Genomic DNA, 16,851 nt, shown 5'->3' on the forward strand with positions numbered 1-16,851 from the left:
TTGACCATTAAAAAGGTCTTTATCACCACCAGCCTTCCCCAAGTATATTGTTCAGAAGAATATATGGACATTCTTAGTGAGATAAAATATTTAGATCCCACCCTTAATTTTTTTTAAATGGTCAAGATTAACTTAATGATCTTGATACAAGGACCAGAATGATGAAATAATGCTAACATTGAACAGTTTTTAAAGTCTTTTTTTTTTTTTTTTTTTTTGAGATGGAGTCCCGTTCTGTTACCCAGGCTGGAGTGCAGTGACGTGATCTGGTTCACTGCAACTGCAACCTCCACCTCCCAGCTTCAAGCCATTCTCCTGCCTTAGCTTCCTGGATAGCTGGAATTACAGGTTTGCACCACCATGCCCAGCTAATTTTTTTTTTTTTTTTTTAGTAGAGATGGGATTTCACCACATTGGCCAAGCTGTTTGAACTCCTCACCTCAAGTGATCCGCCCACCTCAGCCTCCCAAAGTGTTGGGATTACAGGCATAAGCTACTGCACCCAGCTGCTTTATTTTTCATAAAAGTGAAAGGCATGATTTATACTAAAATGATTTCTTCCTAAGTTTATTGATAAAATAAATGTACTAACATGATTTAGAACTGCCTGTCAATTTTCAAAGTTTGTGCTCTTTGACTCAGAAGTTCTATTATATAAATTCTTAGAAGTATTTATACCAAGGCACAGAAGTTTATGTTTAAAGATTTGATTGCCTCATTATATGAATTAGTGGAAAAATGGAAAACTGAACTTTCTGAAAATATTTATAAAGCACCTTCAGATATAGCAAAATAATTGTCAGGTGAAGATAAAGGAATTGAAACTTTTAAGTTTTAAGTTGCAAAGTGTCTTAAATGTGCATAAGATGGGTGCGTACAGATGAGACAGCAAAACCTGCTGTTTTCAGTTCTTAATCTTCAGTTCACCGCTATTTTTCAAAATAAAAATAATAGACTGTCTCTATATGCCCTTTTTAGCATGTCGATGATCAAAGGTTTAAACTTTTGCCAACTGTGCAAAAGAAATTTCTTTTGACTCATAGGAAGTCTTACCAAGGCCAATCAAGGGACTTGTGAGAGGGCCCGGGAAGGCAGCTCCTCGAGTGACAGTTCTGGTGGGCACTTCTCTTTAGAGCTTTTATGTATATTTTTGACAGCTCTGGCTATATTTTGAAGCATATCTATACCCATTGAGAGTTTCATACTGGTTTATGAATCCAGCTTAGGAGATGGAGAAACCTAGGTTTGAATCCTGGCTCCACCAGATGGTGTGTGACTTCAGGCAAATAACTTAACCTCTCTGCTTAGTTTTCTCAACTCTAAAATGAAATTGTTGTTAGTTTCTAGAATTGGATCTGTTTTGGGGTACAGATGAGGTCATGCACAGCACCTCACACAGAGACCCAAACTGATCTTGCCACATGGCTGCCGCATACACTCAACCGTCAGTTATTTTTGCCTCAACCAGAGTTTTTATTTCAGCTCCGCTACTCTTGTGTGAAGACACAAAGGCAGTATTTAAACATATCACAAATGTCTTAACTGGAGTCCTACTGGAATGGTACAACTGGAATTCCATGAACTGAGCAGGGGCCTTTTTGTATGTAAATTTGATAATACTTACCAACTTAAAATGTAAAGGCCTTTTTGACTCAGCAGTTCTACTTCTAAGAACATGTGCAATAGAGCTATTTAAACAGGGCACAAAATTTATGCACAAAGATTTGAATGAAGCATTATATTAGTTGAAAGTTGGAAACTGTGCACACATAATGTAGGTGAGAGAAATCAGCTATGTATCTATTTGAGGGAATACTCTTGTCAAAATGCAGTAGGGACATGTGAGTGATACGAGAAGATATCCAAGTGTGGTGTTAAGGTAAAAAAGCAAATTAGAATGTTATTTACGTATGCATTTGTTGTTTGAAAAAAAATTTTTTTTAAGAGACAGAGTCTTGCTATGTTGCCCAGGCTGGAGTGCAGTGGCTCTTCACGGGCTCGTGATCCCACTACTAATCAGCACAGGAGTTTTGACCTGCTCTGTTTCCGAACTGGGCCGGTTCACCCCTCCTTAGGCAACCTGGTGGTCCCCTGCTCCCAGGAGGTCACCATATTGACACCGAACTTAGTGCGGACACCCGATCGGCATAGCGCACTACAGCCCAGAACTCCTGGACTCAAGCAATCCTCCAGCCTCAGTCTCCCGAGTAGCTGGTACTACAGGCACGTGCCAACATGCCCAGCTGTTTTAAGTTTTTAATACTTTTTTTTTTTTACTCATAAAATGGGTCTGCCTGACGTTTCTCATTTTCGAATGCGTCTTGTCTTTTCACTGGGCTTGTCATTCTTCTTGAGCATTTGGCTTGAAAGAACTAACTAGTGAAGCTATTTGAGTGTGGCACTTACTTTAGGTAGGTGGTTGATTGTGGAGATCTAAATTACTTGGTCGTGTATACAAGTTTTTCTGATTAACCATGGTAGTTCCTAGATGAATTCTTGATGTTTTCAGATTTGTTAGCACACTGTTGTACTTTTTCTTTCTTTTTTTTTTTTTTTTTTTTTTTTGGGTACTTTAATTTTTCTTTTGTCTAGGTATCCTTTCCCATTTCAGTGCTGTTGGCAAATAGGCAAAAGTTACTTCTTATATTCAAAGAACCAGCCCTTTTGTTATTTCTGGAGTGTTTTTGTTAAAAATCTTTTCTTCAGAGGAAACTAAAGGCTTAAAGTTCTTTATTTAAAAAAAAAAAAAAAAAAAGTAAGGGCCAGGTGTGGTGGATCAACCGAGGTTAGGAGTTCAAGACCAGCCTGACCAATATGGTGAAACCACGTCTCTACTAAAAATACAAAAATTAACCAGGCATGGTGGCACATGCCTATAATCCCAGCTACTCAGGAGGCTGAGGCAGGAGAATGAACCCAGGAGGTGGAGGTTGTGGTGAGCCAAGATCGCACCATTGCACTCCAGCTTGGGCAACAAGAGCGAAACTTTGTCTCAAAAAAAAAAAGAAACAGTAAACAATTAACTGAATCTTTCCTTTGAAGATTTAAGATGATAGTTTTTTTTTTTTTTTTTTTTTTTTTTGGGAGATGGAGTTTCGCTCTTGTTGCCCAGGCTGGAGTGCAATGGCGCGATCTCGGCTCACCGCAACCTCCGCCTCCTGGGTTCAGGCAATTCTCCTGCCTCAGCCTCCTGAGTAGCTGGGATTACAGGCACGCACCACCATGCCCAGCTAATTTTTTGTAGTTTTAGTAGAGTCGGGGTTTCACCCTGTTGACCAGGATGGTCTCGATCTCTTGACCTTGTGATCCACCCGCCTCGGCCTCCCAAAGTGCTGGGATTACAAGCGTGAGCCACCGCGCCCGGCAGTTTTTTCTTAAAATGTAAACAAATGAGGTAACAGATAGGATATGGCCCAACTATTTTTGGGTGGGATTGATTTTTCACCTGTATCATAGGTGTGAGTCTAGAGAGAAGAAAAGACTCAGATTTAAATAAACATGATTAAAATTCCTACCAAACAGAGTGAGTAAACTGTGACCTACAGAATGGCCTTCTGGTAAATCTGTATTGGGGGACAAGTCAGTGGAATGCCCTGCGTGTCTGATGTGGGGTTCTGCCATTGGTGATCAGTATCTCCCCATGGATTTATGGTGCCTAGTGCTCTGCTCTTTGCCTCTGCTCTGGGCTCACAGGAAAAAGGTAGAACTGTTAGTTTCTGTGTGGGAAGAGTAAAGTCATTTGGTAGTCTGACACTAAATGGCACAAATTTGTTTCTACATCTAATAAAGCTGTCAGAGCCCAGTGTTACTGTTTTCTTTGGCTGATTTTTGAAAACTGCTTAAGATGATCAAATTTTAACGATTTCTGCCAGTTCCTGAGATTTTTGAAAGCAAAACTGTTGGTATGCTATTGTTTGATATTTTTTAAGAATTTGAGAAAAGTGTTTAGGTTAAAAAACTAGAAATTGGCCGGGCACGGTGGCTCAAGCCTGTAATCCCAGCACTTTGGGAGGCTGAGGCGGGTGGATCACGAGGTCAAGAGATCGAGACCATCCTGGTCAACATGGTGAAACCCGTCTCTACTAAAACTACAAAAAATTAGCTGGGCATGGTGGCGCGTGCCTGTAGTCCCAGCTACTCAGGAGGCTGAGGCAGGAGAATTGCTTGAACCCGGGAGGCGGAGGTTGCGGTGAGCCGAAATCGCGCCATTGCACTCCAGCCTGGGTAACAAGAGCGAAACTCCGTCTCCAAAAAAAAAAAAAAAAACTAGAAATTAGGAGCTGTCTTATGGCTGTGTCTATACATACTGCAGTATTGATGGGTTAACCTGAGTACTTGGGAGCTGAATTTATAATATGCAATAGGAATCTAGGATTCAAGAGAATCCTGTGAAAGTGTGTTTATCAAGTAGTTCATATATAAGTTGTGTAAGACAGAATATCTAGCTAATTGGGTATACATATTGGGTTTTTTTCCTTTCCTTTTTTTTTTTTTTTTTGGAGACAGGGTTTCACTCTTGCCCAGGTTGTAGAGCAGTGGCGTGATCTCAGCTCACTGCATCCTCAACCTCCTGGGCTCAAGCAATCCTGTCACCCCTGAGTAGCTGGGACCACAGGCATGCACCACCAGGCCTGGCTAATTTTTTGTTAAGTTTTGAAGAGACGAGGTTTTGCCATGTTGCTCAGGCTGGTCTCAAACTTCTGGGCTTAAGCAATCCACCCACCTTGTCCTCCCAAAGTGCTGGGATTATAGGCATGAGCCACTGTACCTGGCTTTTAAAAAAAATTTTCAAACAAAAGCATATTATTGGTTTCTTCAGTTGTGGCTCATTTCAGACTATTTCTTGTAGTATGTGTCTTGGAACTAACTTATCCTTGGAAGTGTTTTTTGTTTGTTTTTAACTATTGTTAGAAGGTAAACAAAGTGAAAAATACATAAACTATGTGTGCTACTTCTACACTTTAGATCTATTGGTTGACTGGTAACATTACTGAACCTTGAATTGACGTTTTTAGGAACCCAGTCACTATGAACTCATGAGTAAATGTGTCCTTTATCCCTGCAAGGACTATTTGAAAAGAGACTCAGGAAGGGCACAACTGGCTTGAGTTGGGAAGTAGTGAAGGAATGAGTTACAGAGATAAAATCCACATATGAATAACCTTTCAGGAGTTAGCCTTCAAAATGTTTTCTAATTTCTTTTTTTTTTAAGAGACTCCGGGGTCTCACTATGTTGCCCAGGCTGGAGTGCAGTGGCTGTTCTCAGGCGTGATCCCACTACTGATCAGCACGGGAGTTTTGACCTGCTCTGTTTCCGAATTGGGCCAGTTCATCCCTCCTTTGGCAACCTGGTGGTCCCCCACTCCCGGGAGGTCACCATAGTGATGCTGAACTTTGTGCAGACATCCGATCGGCATAGCACACTACAGCCCAGAGCTCCTGGACTAAAGAGATTCTCCAGCCTCAGCCTCCCAGGTAGCTGAGACTACAGGCATGTGCCACCATGTCCAGCCAGAATGTTTTCTAATTTCTTCATGTATAAAACGCAAAGGGAGCCTGGCACGGTGGCTCATACCTATAATCCCAATATTTGTGGAGGCCAAGGCGAGTGAATCATTTGAGGTCAGGAGTTCAAGACCTGCCTGGCCAACATGCAGAAACCCCATCTCTACTAAAAATCTTTAAAAAATTAGCCGTGCATGGTAGCCGGTGCCTGTAATCTCTGCTACTCAGGAGGCTGAGGCAGGAGAATCGCTTGAACCCAGGAGGTGGAGGTTGCAGTGAAATGAGATCGTGCCATTGTACTCTAGCTTGGGCAACACGAGTGAGACTCCATCTCAAAAAAAAAAGAAGGGGGGGGGGGGGGGGGGCAGTGGAGGCACAGATGGAAGGAATAAGGAATTCTTTGGGAAAGCATCTTATGGCATCTTACCCCTAAAGCCAATCAGCTCTCCTAATCCTGTCCTATGCTTGGGTGTGATAAGTATTGACAGTGGTAAGGTTTCATACAATTTGGTCATATATAACAAGATTCAGGAACTTTTCTCTTAAACACTTCAGTATGTATGTGTTTAAGAAGTGAAACCTACATAGATAAGGTGTGGAACTGGTGTCCTTGAGTGCCGTCATGTTTACTGATACGTGGCCCAGAATTTCATTTACTTGTTAAGAATCTACCTTGAGAGTGGTAGGGGGATTTTTCTTACTTGTTAATGCAGCCATGTCCCTCTATTCTAATATGATTAAACTTTACAACATCTACATATCTTATAAATTTGTAACTCAGTGACATTTTAAAGTTTAAATGAAAAGAGAAATTTTAAATACCAGTTTTCAGGATGACTGTATGAGATCTTGATCTATCAGGTAAGCTCTTGTCAACTTCTTGGAGGAGCTTTTCCTTAAACTGTCCTAGTATTCCTACTGTATGAGAAGGTGCCCATACTAAAGCCAATAAAAAAAAAAAAGCTTGATTTGTAGCAAATAAACATGCATGTCCTGGCTTTCTTTTCTAGCAGCAATCAGAAACGGAGACTGTTCATCTGTTTATCCCAGCCCTATCAGTCGGTGCTATCATCGGCAAGCAGGGCCAGCACATCAAGCAGCTTTCTCGCTTTGCTGGAGCTTCAATTAAGGTACTGTTCCACCATATGTGGCTCTCCGGTTGTTTAAGTTACAGAAACATGAATCTTCTTGCCACTTTGTAATTTGAACTGAATGTGGAAGAACCTATTAGGGTTACAAAGGATATGAAGAAAACCCCAAACAACAGTGGCTTACACCAAGGAGGTTAACTTCTCTGTGCAGAAAACACATCTGGAGGTGAGCATCGGAGCTCGGTGGTGGCTCTGCCCCACCAAGTCCTTGGATCTAGGTTCCTTCCAAGTCACCTTCTCCAGGTACGGTCTTGGTCCCTCATGGTTCCAGATGATACCATTCAGGGCTCCAAGAATCATGTCTGCTGTCCAGCCAGTAGGAGAGAACACAATAAAGAACTTTTCTCCTACAGAAGTTTCTTATTAGCTGCCATGGGATATTTCTGCCTATATTCCATTGCCCAGAACTTGGCCAGACAAAGTTGAAGGGGCAGCAGGGAAATACAGGTTATGCGTAGTCAGCTAAACATTTTATAACTACAGAAGGCAACATACCAGAGGACAACTAATGGTGTCTGCCATAATAGATAACTGTGTGTTCTGAAGATTCTGTATTTTGATGCCTTATTTAAGGAAAATAAAGGTTGGCCAGGTGCGGTGGTTCACACCTGTAATCTCAGCACTTTGGGAGGCCAAAGCAGGCAAATTTCTTGACCCCAGGAGTTTAAGACCAGACTGTGCAACATGGTGAGACCCCATCTCTACAAAAAAAAATTTTTTTTAATTAGCCAGGCATGGTGGCATGCACCTATAGCCCCAGCTACTTTGGAGGCTGAAGTGGGAGGAACAGTTGAGCCCCGGAGTTTGAGGCTACAGTGAGCTATGATCACACCACTGCACTCCAGCCTGGGCTCAAACTAAGACTCTGCCTCAAACAAACAAAGGAATGTGGTGGGCAGTATCTTTGAAACTTATGGTGCACAGACTCCTAGAGTGTGTTGCATACACAGGAAGCCCAGGGAGTTCTGATGCAAATGGACCAAGGACTATGCTTTGAGTACCACTGGTGTAGTGAACACAGGCAATAGAGGCAGACCCAGCTCTCCTTTTAGCTATGTGATCATGGGCCAGGTAACTCAACTTCTCCAGCCTTTCATTTCCCCATTTGTGAAGTGGAGGTAATACTTCATCAGGATGTGGTGAGGATTAGCTGAGCAACTGCATGTGGAGGTCTCCATTGGGGCCAGACACAGAATCGGTACATAGTATATAGTATATATAGTGTATAGCAGGAGGGAGGCCTAAATGGTGAACCCACAGGCACTGCTGCCTCTCCCTAATTTCCTTCCAGAAGGCTTTAATTCTGCATTTCAGCCAGTCAGCGTGCAAATGTTAGGCTGGTTGGCCCAAGATGCCTGTAAGTGATATCTGAAAGTATTGTAACTTGTTGGGTCTGTTGCAGATTGCTCCAGCGGAAGCACCAGATGCTAAAGTGAGGATGGTGATTATCACTGGACCACCAGAGGCTCAGTTCAAGGTATGTGCTCTAAAGTATGTGCTGTGTGCACAGGTAACAAATGCACGGGCGCTCATAACCTGGTTTCTTCCTTAAATATGTCTAAATCTCAGAAAGAGTCCATGGAAATTCTTATCTAAGAGGAGAGTAGAATCATACTCAAAATTACATTTCAGAATTAACCAGAAGTCTTTGAGAGCTCTGTATTGGTTGCTGGGTTTACCTCTCAAAGGTGAATTTGCTTAATGTCCTGTAGTCCTATGCTAAGGTGAGACCTTAAAATTTACAAACCCGTCAGGTTAATATGCTTTGGAAACTTGTTCCCAGATGTTTTCCCACCTGTTCCTGAGATTCCCTAGCCTTGAATTAAAATGCCCCCTTTTTCCTCTTACCCTTGGATTATCTCTGTTAGACCTTGCCCATAGACACTCTACAAATTGCTGTAATCCTTGGGATCTTAGAGGTAGGAATGGCAAGAGCTCTTGCAGCATTTGTCCTGGTATGAACCATTGCACATGTTTGTTGGGATTTGAGGTCTTTGGGGCTGCTGTACCTTTCAATGTCTACTGAGAGGTGATAGAGCAGAGACTTGTCAGTCAGGCTGCTAGTTCAAATCCTAGCTCTGTCATTCGTGCTGTATGACATTGGGCAAGTTACCTAATCTTTTTCTGGCTGGTTTCTCATCTGTAAAACAGGGATAAGAGCACCTACATCCTAAGGTAGTTAAAGGTTTATACAATATATGAAATGTTTAGAATGAAATGTTTAGAATACAATAGAAAGTTTAGAATAGTAACACATAGGCAGCACAAAACTAGTGTGCTGAGGGTATTCAGCAGACTCTGGATGAATGACTAAGACAATGCCAAATTCATAAAACATTCCTTTTAGTGAATGATGTCTCCCATAAAATGTAGTGTGGGTGTCTTGTCTTAGCTGCCTTCTTACACAGCCACTAAATGTTCTATTTAACCTTAAGCCTTAGCTTTTTGGGTTTTTTTTTTTTTTTTTTTTTTTGAGACAGTCTCACTCTGTCGCCCAAGCTAGACTGCAGTGGTGTGATCTCGGCTCACTGCAAACTCCGCTTGCTGGGTTCAAGAGATTCTCCTCCCTCAGCCTCCTGAGTAGCTGGGTTTACAGGCATGTGCCACCATGCCCAGGCAATTTATTTTTAGTAGAGATTGGGTTTCATCATGTTGGCCCAGCTGGTCTCAAACTCCTGACCTCAAATGATCCTCCCCCGTTGGCCTCCCAAAGTGCTGGGATTATGGTGTGAGCCACTGTACTCCTCGCCAAGCCTTAGTTTTCTTAGCCTTACAGTGTGACTAGTAACAGTGCCTACAGCTCTCTCCCCACTCACCACCCCCCCTTAAAAACAAACCAAAAAAAAAAAAAAATCACTTTGACTTGTATTTTCTCTGGGCCATTTTTTCACTAAAAATTCACTAACAAAGGTGGTGCTTTCAGATATGGGTACAGCTGGTTAGATGAAGAAAGAAAATCATGCGAAGAAATTTATTCCTTCACAACAGCCTTATGATCCAGGCAGTTCAAATCTTAACGCAGAATTGTTGAAAACTGCTTCTTATCCCAAACCTTCAGTCAGTCACTTTTAGTTTGAAATCTTAAAAAATAAATACAAACATGAATTAACTACATGTCTTTCCTTGGTGCTGAGCTTTTACTCTTATAAATGGAATTACTCTCCTGCAATTCCTGTGATACTTGTGTGATAGGAAGTTCAAAGTTGTTTCCCTGTATTCTCTAAAACTCATGTTTTATAGTTACATGTAACACTTAAGCCATAGTGGTTAAATTTCATTTATGTGATTGATGACAATGCTAAATGTATGTTTTGTTTTAGAGATCTAAGGAATGGTAAACCTCCTCCCCTGTATTTTTTCTTAGAAATTCAAGAGCTTCTGTTTTGGAGGATAGTGTATATCCCTAGTGTCCTTTTCACTGTGTTCAGTAATAGTAATATCTACATCACTGGCCTGAGACGTTAAGGATGAATGGAATATAGGGTATCAAGATGAATTCTGTTCTATCTGTAAAGCTTTTTGATGAATTTTGTTCTATCTGTAATGCCCTAAAATGAGCTTAGCTTTCTGATAAGTGAACACATGTTGGGTACTATTGTTTTTGGGGTTTACCCTGGCAGCTTGACAGACCAACTCTTAGGTTTCTTTTTCCTTTGCTAATAGTTGCGTGTAATAGGTTGTTTATATGTAACTTCTAGTTACATGCAGTAGGTGATAGAATGTATTGACTCTGAATATCAGAAGCATCTTGGCCAGGTATGGGGGCCGACACCTGTAATTCGAGCACTTTAGGAGGATGGGGCAGGCAGATCACTTGAGGTCAGAAGTTCCGAGACCAGCATGACCAACACGGTGAAACTTCATTCCTACTAAAAATACAGAAAAAATTAGCCAGGCATGGTGGCAGGTACCTGTAATCCCAGGTATTCGGGAGGCTGAGGCAGGAGAATCACTTGAACCTGGGAAGCAGTAGTTATAGTGAGCCAAGATTGGGCCACTGCACCCCAGCCTGGGCAACAAAGTTAGACTTAGTCTCAAAAAATACATATATTTAGCCAGGTGTGGTGGTACAACCCTGTAGTCCCAGCTGCCACTCAGGAGGCTGAGGTGGGAGGATCACTTGAGCCCAGGAGGTTGAAGCTACAGTGAGCTATGATTACACCACTGCACTCCAGCCTGGGCAACAGAAGAAGACCCTTTCAGAAAAAAAAGAAAAAATTTCTCTTTTTTTTTTTTAAGATGGTTTCACCATGTTGGTCAGGCTGGTGTTGAACTCCCGACCTCAGTTGATCCTCCTGCCTTGGCCTCCAAAGTGTTTGGATTACAGGCGTGAGCCAACACGCCCGGCCTGCAATTAATTTCTCATGGCCAGCATGAGAGGTTCTCCCTGTCACAACTGTAGTACAAATGGCCATTTGCCCACAAAAATTTATTTTTAGTTAGGCCATTAATTTCCTTTAACTATTTGTCATAAGAATATGGCTTATCCTTTTTTAATCAACCATTCAGTTGGCTCTACTGTGACAGGTAATAGTTACTGTCAACCGTTTAGGGCTTCCTAACTGCCCTCTTCCATGCTATTTTCAACCATCTATGAAATGTAGATGTATCACCGCAGGGCCTATCCCACTTAGATTTGGGCCATCTTTCAAGTTAACTGACCTTTTCCATTCCATACATGAATGACACTAATAGGATGTGTTCTCATATGTAGGCTCAGGGAAGAATTTATGGAAAAATTAAAGAAGAAAACTTCGTTAGTCCTAAAGAAGAGGTGAAACTTGAAGCCCACATCAGAGTGCCATCCTTTGCTGCTGGCAGAGTTATTGGAAAAGGAGGCAAAACGGCAAGTACTTCAGCAAAACCTGTGCAGTGGTATGAAAGGGAAAGCATTGAAAGGTACTTAGGAGTTCCAAGTCCCCGAATTTTGGCTAATTTATAAAAAGCAGGACCATCTTGACCAAGGTTTGGAGAAGATTGCGTTTTGTTTTCTGAGTGTCGGTGTCGGCTACTAGTGAAAAGTAATGCATCTCTTTCAGATCACTTCATGTGAGAGGATTGTCCCATATTTGTAAAGGGCATTTAACATTGTCTTGATAAAACTTCAGCTTTTTATTGAATAGACACTTAACAGGAATTTTAAAAATTTTATGTACAGCTTGTTACATCTGTAATGGAAAAAAAGCAAACTGTTCCTAGTCTTTAATACACAGAACTTGTAAGTGGGTTTCAAAGCTATTTATAATTTTGAAGTGATTAAGTACATACACTTTGGAATCAGACACAGGATTTGAATCTGGTTTTGCCATTCACTTGTATAACTTGACAAATCAATTTCTTTGGATGAGCTTTAATCATCTTGACGTGGGGATAATTCTGATAACCTCATGGAATTACTACTGGATTAAATGAAATTTGTAAAGCCATAATAGCTCAGTGTAAGTGCTCAGGAAGTAAGTTTTTAAAAATGCGACAATGTGATTTATATTTATCTCTTTCAGGTGAATGAACTTCAGAATTTGTCAAGTGCAGAAGTTGTTGTCCCTCGTGACCAGACACCTGATGAGAATGACCAAGTGGTTGTCAAAATAACTGGTCACTTCTATGCTTGCCAGGCAAGTGGGCTCTGAAATGATAAGCTTTTGTATCTTTCTCAAATGGAAGCAATTCCCACACAGGTGCTCCTACCTGATACAATTAAGGTTGTTTGATGCTTAAGACTTTTATTCTCCCTTTTAGCAGGTGATTTTAGAGACTACTAGCAAACTGACTAGTTTGTGTCTCTAATCATTAAATGGATTTCTATTTGAAACTGTCGAAATCAAGGAGTACAATAGTAGCTTTTGATAAAGCAGAATTTCAAACCTCTGTACTTTTCCAGGTTGCCCAGAGAAAAATTCAGGAAATTCTGACTCAGGTAAAGCAGCACCAACAACAGAAGGCTCTGCCAAGTGGACCACCTCAATCAAGACGGAAGTAAAGGCTCAGGAAACAGCCCACCACAGAGGCAGATGCCAAACCAAAGACAGATTGCTTAACCAACAGATGGGCGCTGACCCCCTATCCAGAATCACATGCACAAGTTTTTACCTAGCCAGTTGTTTCTGAGGACCAGGCAACTTTTGAACTCCTGTCTCTGTGAGAATGTATACTTTATGCTCTCTGAAATATATGACACCCAGCTTTAAAACAAACAAAAAAGGGGTGGGGGAGGGAGGGAAAGAGAAGAACTCTGCACTTCCCTTTGTTTGTAGTCTCAACGGTATAACAAATATTCTAATTCTTAATATTCCCCCATAATGCCAGAAATTGGCTTAATGATGCTTTCACTAAATTCATCAAATAAATAGATTGCTCCTAAATCCAATTGTTAAAATTGGATCAGAATAATTATCACAGGAACTTAAATGTTAAGCCATTAGCGTAGAAAACTGTTCTGTGTCTTATTTTTACCTAACACTAACATGAGTAGCCTAAGGGAAGTGCCAAATGGTGTTGGCAGGGGTATTAAACGTGCATTTTTACTCAACTACCTCAGGTATTCAGTAATACAATGAAAAGCAAAATTCTTCCTTTTTTTTTTTTGAAAATTTTATATACTTTATAACGATAGAGGTCCAACCATATTTTAAAAAATAAATTTAACAGCAATCAGCTAACAAGCAAATTAAGAATTTTACTTCTGGCTGATGACAGTAAAGCTGGAAAATTAATTTCAGGGTTTTTTGAGGCTTTTGACACAGTTATTGTTAAAAAATCAAATGTTCAAAGATATGGAGCAGTGCCTAATATCTGATCTGGAGAGCAGCACTACCATTTATTCTTTCATTTATAGTTGAGAAAGTTTTTGATGGTACTAACAGAACAAAGTGGTGGCAGGAGGTTTTGGAACGGCTGGTTTAAATGGCTTCAGGAGACTTCAGTTTTTTGTTTAGCTACATGATTGAATGCATAATAAATGCTTTGTGCTTTTGACTATCAATACCTAGAGAAAGTGCATCAATGAAGAGATGCAGGACTTTAAACTGATTGGCAAAGAGCAAGCTTTAGCTTGTCTTACGGGATGCTTAGTTTGCCAGTACACTTCAGACCAATGGGACAATGATAGATGGTGTGACAGTGTTTAAAGGCAACAAAAGGCTACATCTCCATGTGGCCAGCACTGTCATGAGCCTCACTAAGCTATTTTGAAGATTTTTAAGCAATGATAAATTCAAAAAAAAAAAATTAGACTCCACCTATAGCAGTACATAAAGTATAGCTGGATTTCTGTATACTCTGCAATCAGTTCTTTGAAAGAAAAAAAAGTCAAAGGGTAGAGAATACAAGAAAAGTTTTGGGGATATAATTTGAATGACTGTGAAAACATGACCTTTGATAGAGAACTCATTTGCTAACTCCTTAACTTGACAGCAAAGCTCAGTATGTACAATTGTGTTGGGTGTGGGTGGTCTCCAAGGCCACACTGCTCTGAATTGATTTTGTGTTTCGTTTCTAAGATGATCACAGTCATGTTACACTGACCTGAAGGGCATATATATATATATCCCTTTAAAAAAATCACTCTCATTCTTATTTCAAGTTGAATTTCTATACAGACAAGTTTTTCTGAAGATCAGCATATCAATTAGACATTTTGAAAATGATTTAAAATGTTTTCCTTAATGTTCCCAGAAAACCAGTTTCTTTTGTAGTTTTAACCCAAAAAGTGCCCTTTTGTCACTGGATTCACCTAGCATTCATCATCTTTTTTTCATACAATGAATTAAAATTGCTAAAATCATGGACTGGCTTTCTGGTTGGATTTCAGGTAAAATGTGTTTAAGGCCAGAACTTTTCTCAGTATTTGATTTTTTTCCCTCAATATTTGATTTTTTTCAAATATACACATAGGTGCTGCATTTATATCTGCTGGTTTAAATTCTGTCATATTTCACTTCTAGCCTTTTAGTATGGCAAATCATATTTTACTTTTAAGCATTTGTAATTTGGAGTATCTGGTACTAGCTAAGAAATAATTATATAATTGAGTTTTGTACTCACCATATATGGATCATTCCTCATGTATAATGTGCCCCAAATGCAGCTTCACCTTCCAGATACCTTGATGCAGAATAAAGTTTTTCATCATTTAGATGCAGCCTGTTGTATAGTGTTTTGTTTTTGGTTTTCAATTGAATGTAAATGTTCTGAGTTTTTCAGACTCTAGCCATAGTACCTAATGTGAACCTTGATAATACTCTTGAATATGACTAGAGCCTTCAGAGTTTTTCCTCACAACACTTTGTTTGCTTCTGTTGGTGACAGAGTCTCACTCTCTTGCCCAGGCTGCAGTGCAATGGTGCCATCTTGGCTTACTGCAACCTCTGCCTCCCAGGTTCAAGCAATTCCCTGCCTCAGCCTGCGGAGTAGCTGGGATTACAGGTGCTCACCACCACGCCCATTTAATTTTTGTATTTTTATTAGAGATGGGGTTTCACCATCTTGGTCAGGATGCTTTTGAACTCCTGACCTCAGATTTTTATTAATTGAGTTTAATTGTAAATCTTTTTTCTTTTTTTTTTTTGAGATGGAGTCTCACTCTGTTACCCAGCCTGGAGTGCAGTGGTGCAATCTCAGCTCAGTGCAACCTCCGCCTCCCAGGTTCAAATGATTCTCCTGCCTCGGCCTCCCAAAGTGCTGAGACCACCGCACCTGGCCGCTTTCTTCTGTTACTGGAGTATTCTGGAAGGGTTCAGAAGTCCTCCTAGAAGAAAATTATCACCTCAAAGAAAAAGTATGATAGGACCAGTGGGCTGGTGGTATGTTTTATGTTATTTTTAAAAATTTTTGCCATTCCATGAAACAGGGTTAAGATTTACATTTAAGTGGAAGGCACGGTGGCTCATGCCTATAATCCTAACACTTTGGGAGGCTGAGGCAGGCAGATCACAAGGTCAGGCATTGAGACCAGCCTGACCAACATGGTGAAACCCCATCTCTACTGAAAATACAGAAAAATTAGCTAGGCATGGTGGCACATGCCTGTAGTTCCAGCTAGTCAGGAGGATGAGGCTGGAGAATCGCTTGAATCCAGGCGGCGGAGGTTGCAGTGAGCCAGGATTGCACCACTGTACTCCAGCCTGGGTGACAGAGTGAGACTCCGTCTCAAAAAAAAAAGTTACATTTAAGCTATGTTAAATATCTGAGCAGAGAATTCAAGCACAAGAGCCAGTGCTAACTCGAAATTCTGGTGACATTTCCAGGATAAAGGCAGTACGTTAGAAGTTTGGGTAGAGTATACTGATTCTTGGTTGCAGTTATTAGTTTACTTACCTACAGTTTCTGCATGTCAGCATGAGTTCTCAAGAGGTACACAAGACTTGTTCTAAGAGCAGCCTAACCAAGGAGATGGGCTTTAGGAGCTATATTTTCCAAGAAGTGACTCAATCCAAATCTGAAATGACTAAAACAGTGCATAAAATATTTTATTCACATTTGAACTCCACTGGAGTCACAGATGAAGTATCATCATCTTCTAGTCCAAGAATGAAATCTTCAGGTATTGTCTCAGGTGCTATCTGAGCTAACTGGTCATCATAAGAACGTAGAGTCCATAATTTCTCTAATTCATAGATTTCTCTGGTTTCCGGAAGCATCAAATGAATCACCATGCTGCCTATCAGGGACAGATAAGAGTTAAAATGAAGGAATAGTTCATTTGCTTTTATTTTTACCTCACACACACTGACTAGCATAACTCTAAGAACAAAGCAATGGTTCTCAAAGTGTGCTTCCCAGATTAGCATCACCTGGGAACTGAAAAGGCAAACTGGACCACATCCTGGCAAAAATATCACAGAAGTGATACTATGCCTTTCTCAGTGTACCTGGAGAACGTACATGTCAATATGTAACAATACTGGGGATACTAACTTTATCGAAGAGACTAAAGGTGGTCTGTCAGGTTTCTCTTCCTGTGACAATTCTCCATGGGTAACACACACCTGCACATCTTTTGTCCAAAACACTGCCTTTTGTTCTGACTATCCAAGGATGTATGCAAAATGAATTTTTTTTTTTTAAGAGACGGGGTTTCACCATATTTGTCAGGCTGGTCTCGAATTCCTAACCTCAGGTGATCTGCACGCCTCGGCCTCCCAGAATGCTGGGATTACAAGCGTGAGCCACTGCGCCTGACCCCGTAAAGTGAATA

At 40.7% G+C, this 16,851-nt stretch overlaps 2 protein-coding genes across 2 annotated transcripts in view; one reads left to right on the forward strand and one right to left on the reverse strand.

Moving 5' to 3' along the window:
- The window catches only part of IGF2BP3 (insulin like growth factor 2 mRNA binding protein 3), a 160,982-nt gene extending 146,192 nt beyond the window's left edge, over window positions 1-14,790 (forward strand). The window contains exons 11-15 of the mRNA XM_032286997.1: window positions 6,519-6,635; window positions 8,059-8,133; window positions 11,371-11,502; window positions 12,158-12,271; window positions 12,538-14,790. Coding sequence (XP_032142888.1) covers window positions 6,519-6,635; window positions 8,059-8,133; window positions 11,371-11,502; window positions 12,158-12,271; window positions 12,538-12,636 — 537 coding nt within the window. The 3' untranslated portion in view covers window positions 12,637-14,790. The remainder of the gene's footprint in view (window positions 1-6,518; window positions 6,636-8,058; window positions 8,134-11,370; window positions 11,503-12,157; window positions 12,272-12,537) is intronic.
- Window positions 14,791-16,093: 1,303 nt separating this feature from the next.
- The window catches only part of MALSU1 (mitochondrial assembly of ribosomal large subunit 1), an 11,207-nt gene continuing 10,449 nt past the window's right edge, over window positions 16,094-16,851 (reverse strand). Inside the window, exon 4 of the mRNA XM_032287002.1 lies at window positions 16,094-16,314. Within this exon, the coding sequence (XP_032142893.1) occupies window positions 16,124-16,314 (191 nt within the window). The 3' untranslated portion in view covers window positions 16,094-16,123. The remainder of the gene's footprint in view (window positions 16,315-16,851) is intronic.

This window comes from Sapajus apella, unplaced genomic scaffold, assembly GCF_009761245.1.
Source record: "Sapajus apella isolate SASKATOON/1434 unplaced genomic scaffold, GSC_monkey_1.0 scaffold19, whole genome shotgun sequence".
NCBI classification, from domain to species: domain Eukaryota; kingdom Metazoa; phylum Chordata; class Mammalia; order Primates; family Cebidae; genus Sapajus; species Sapajus apella.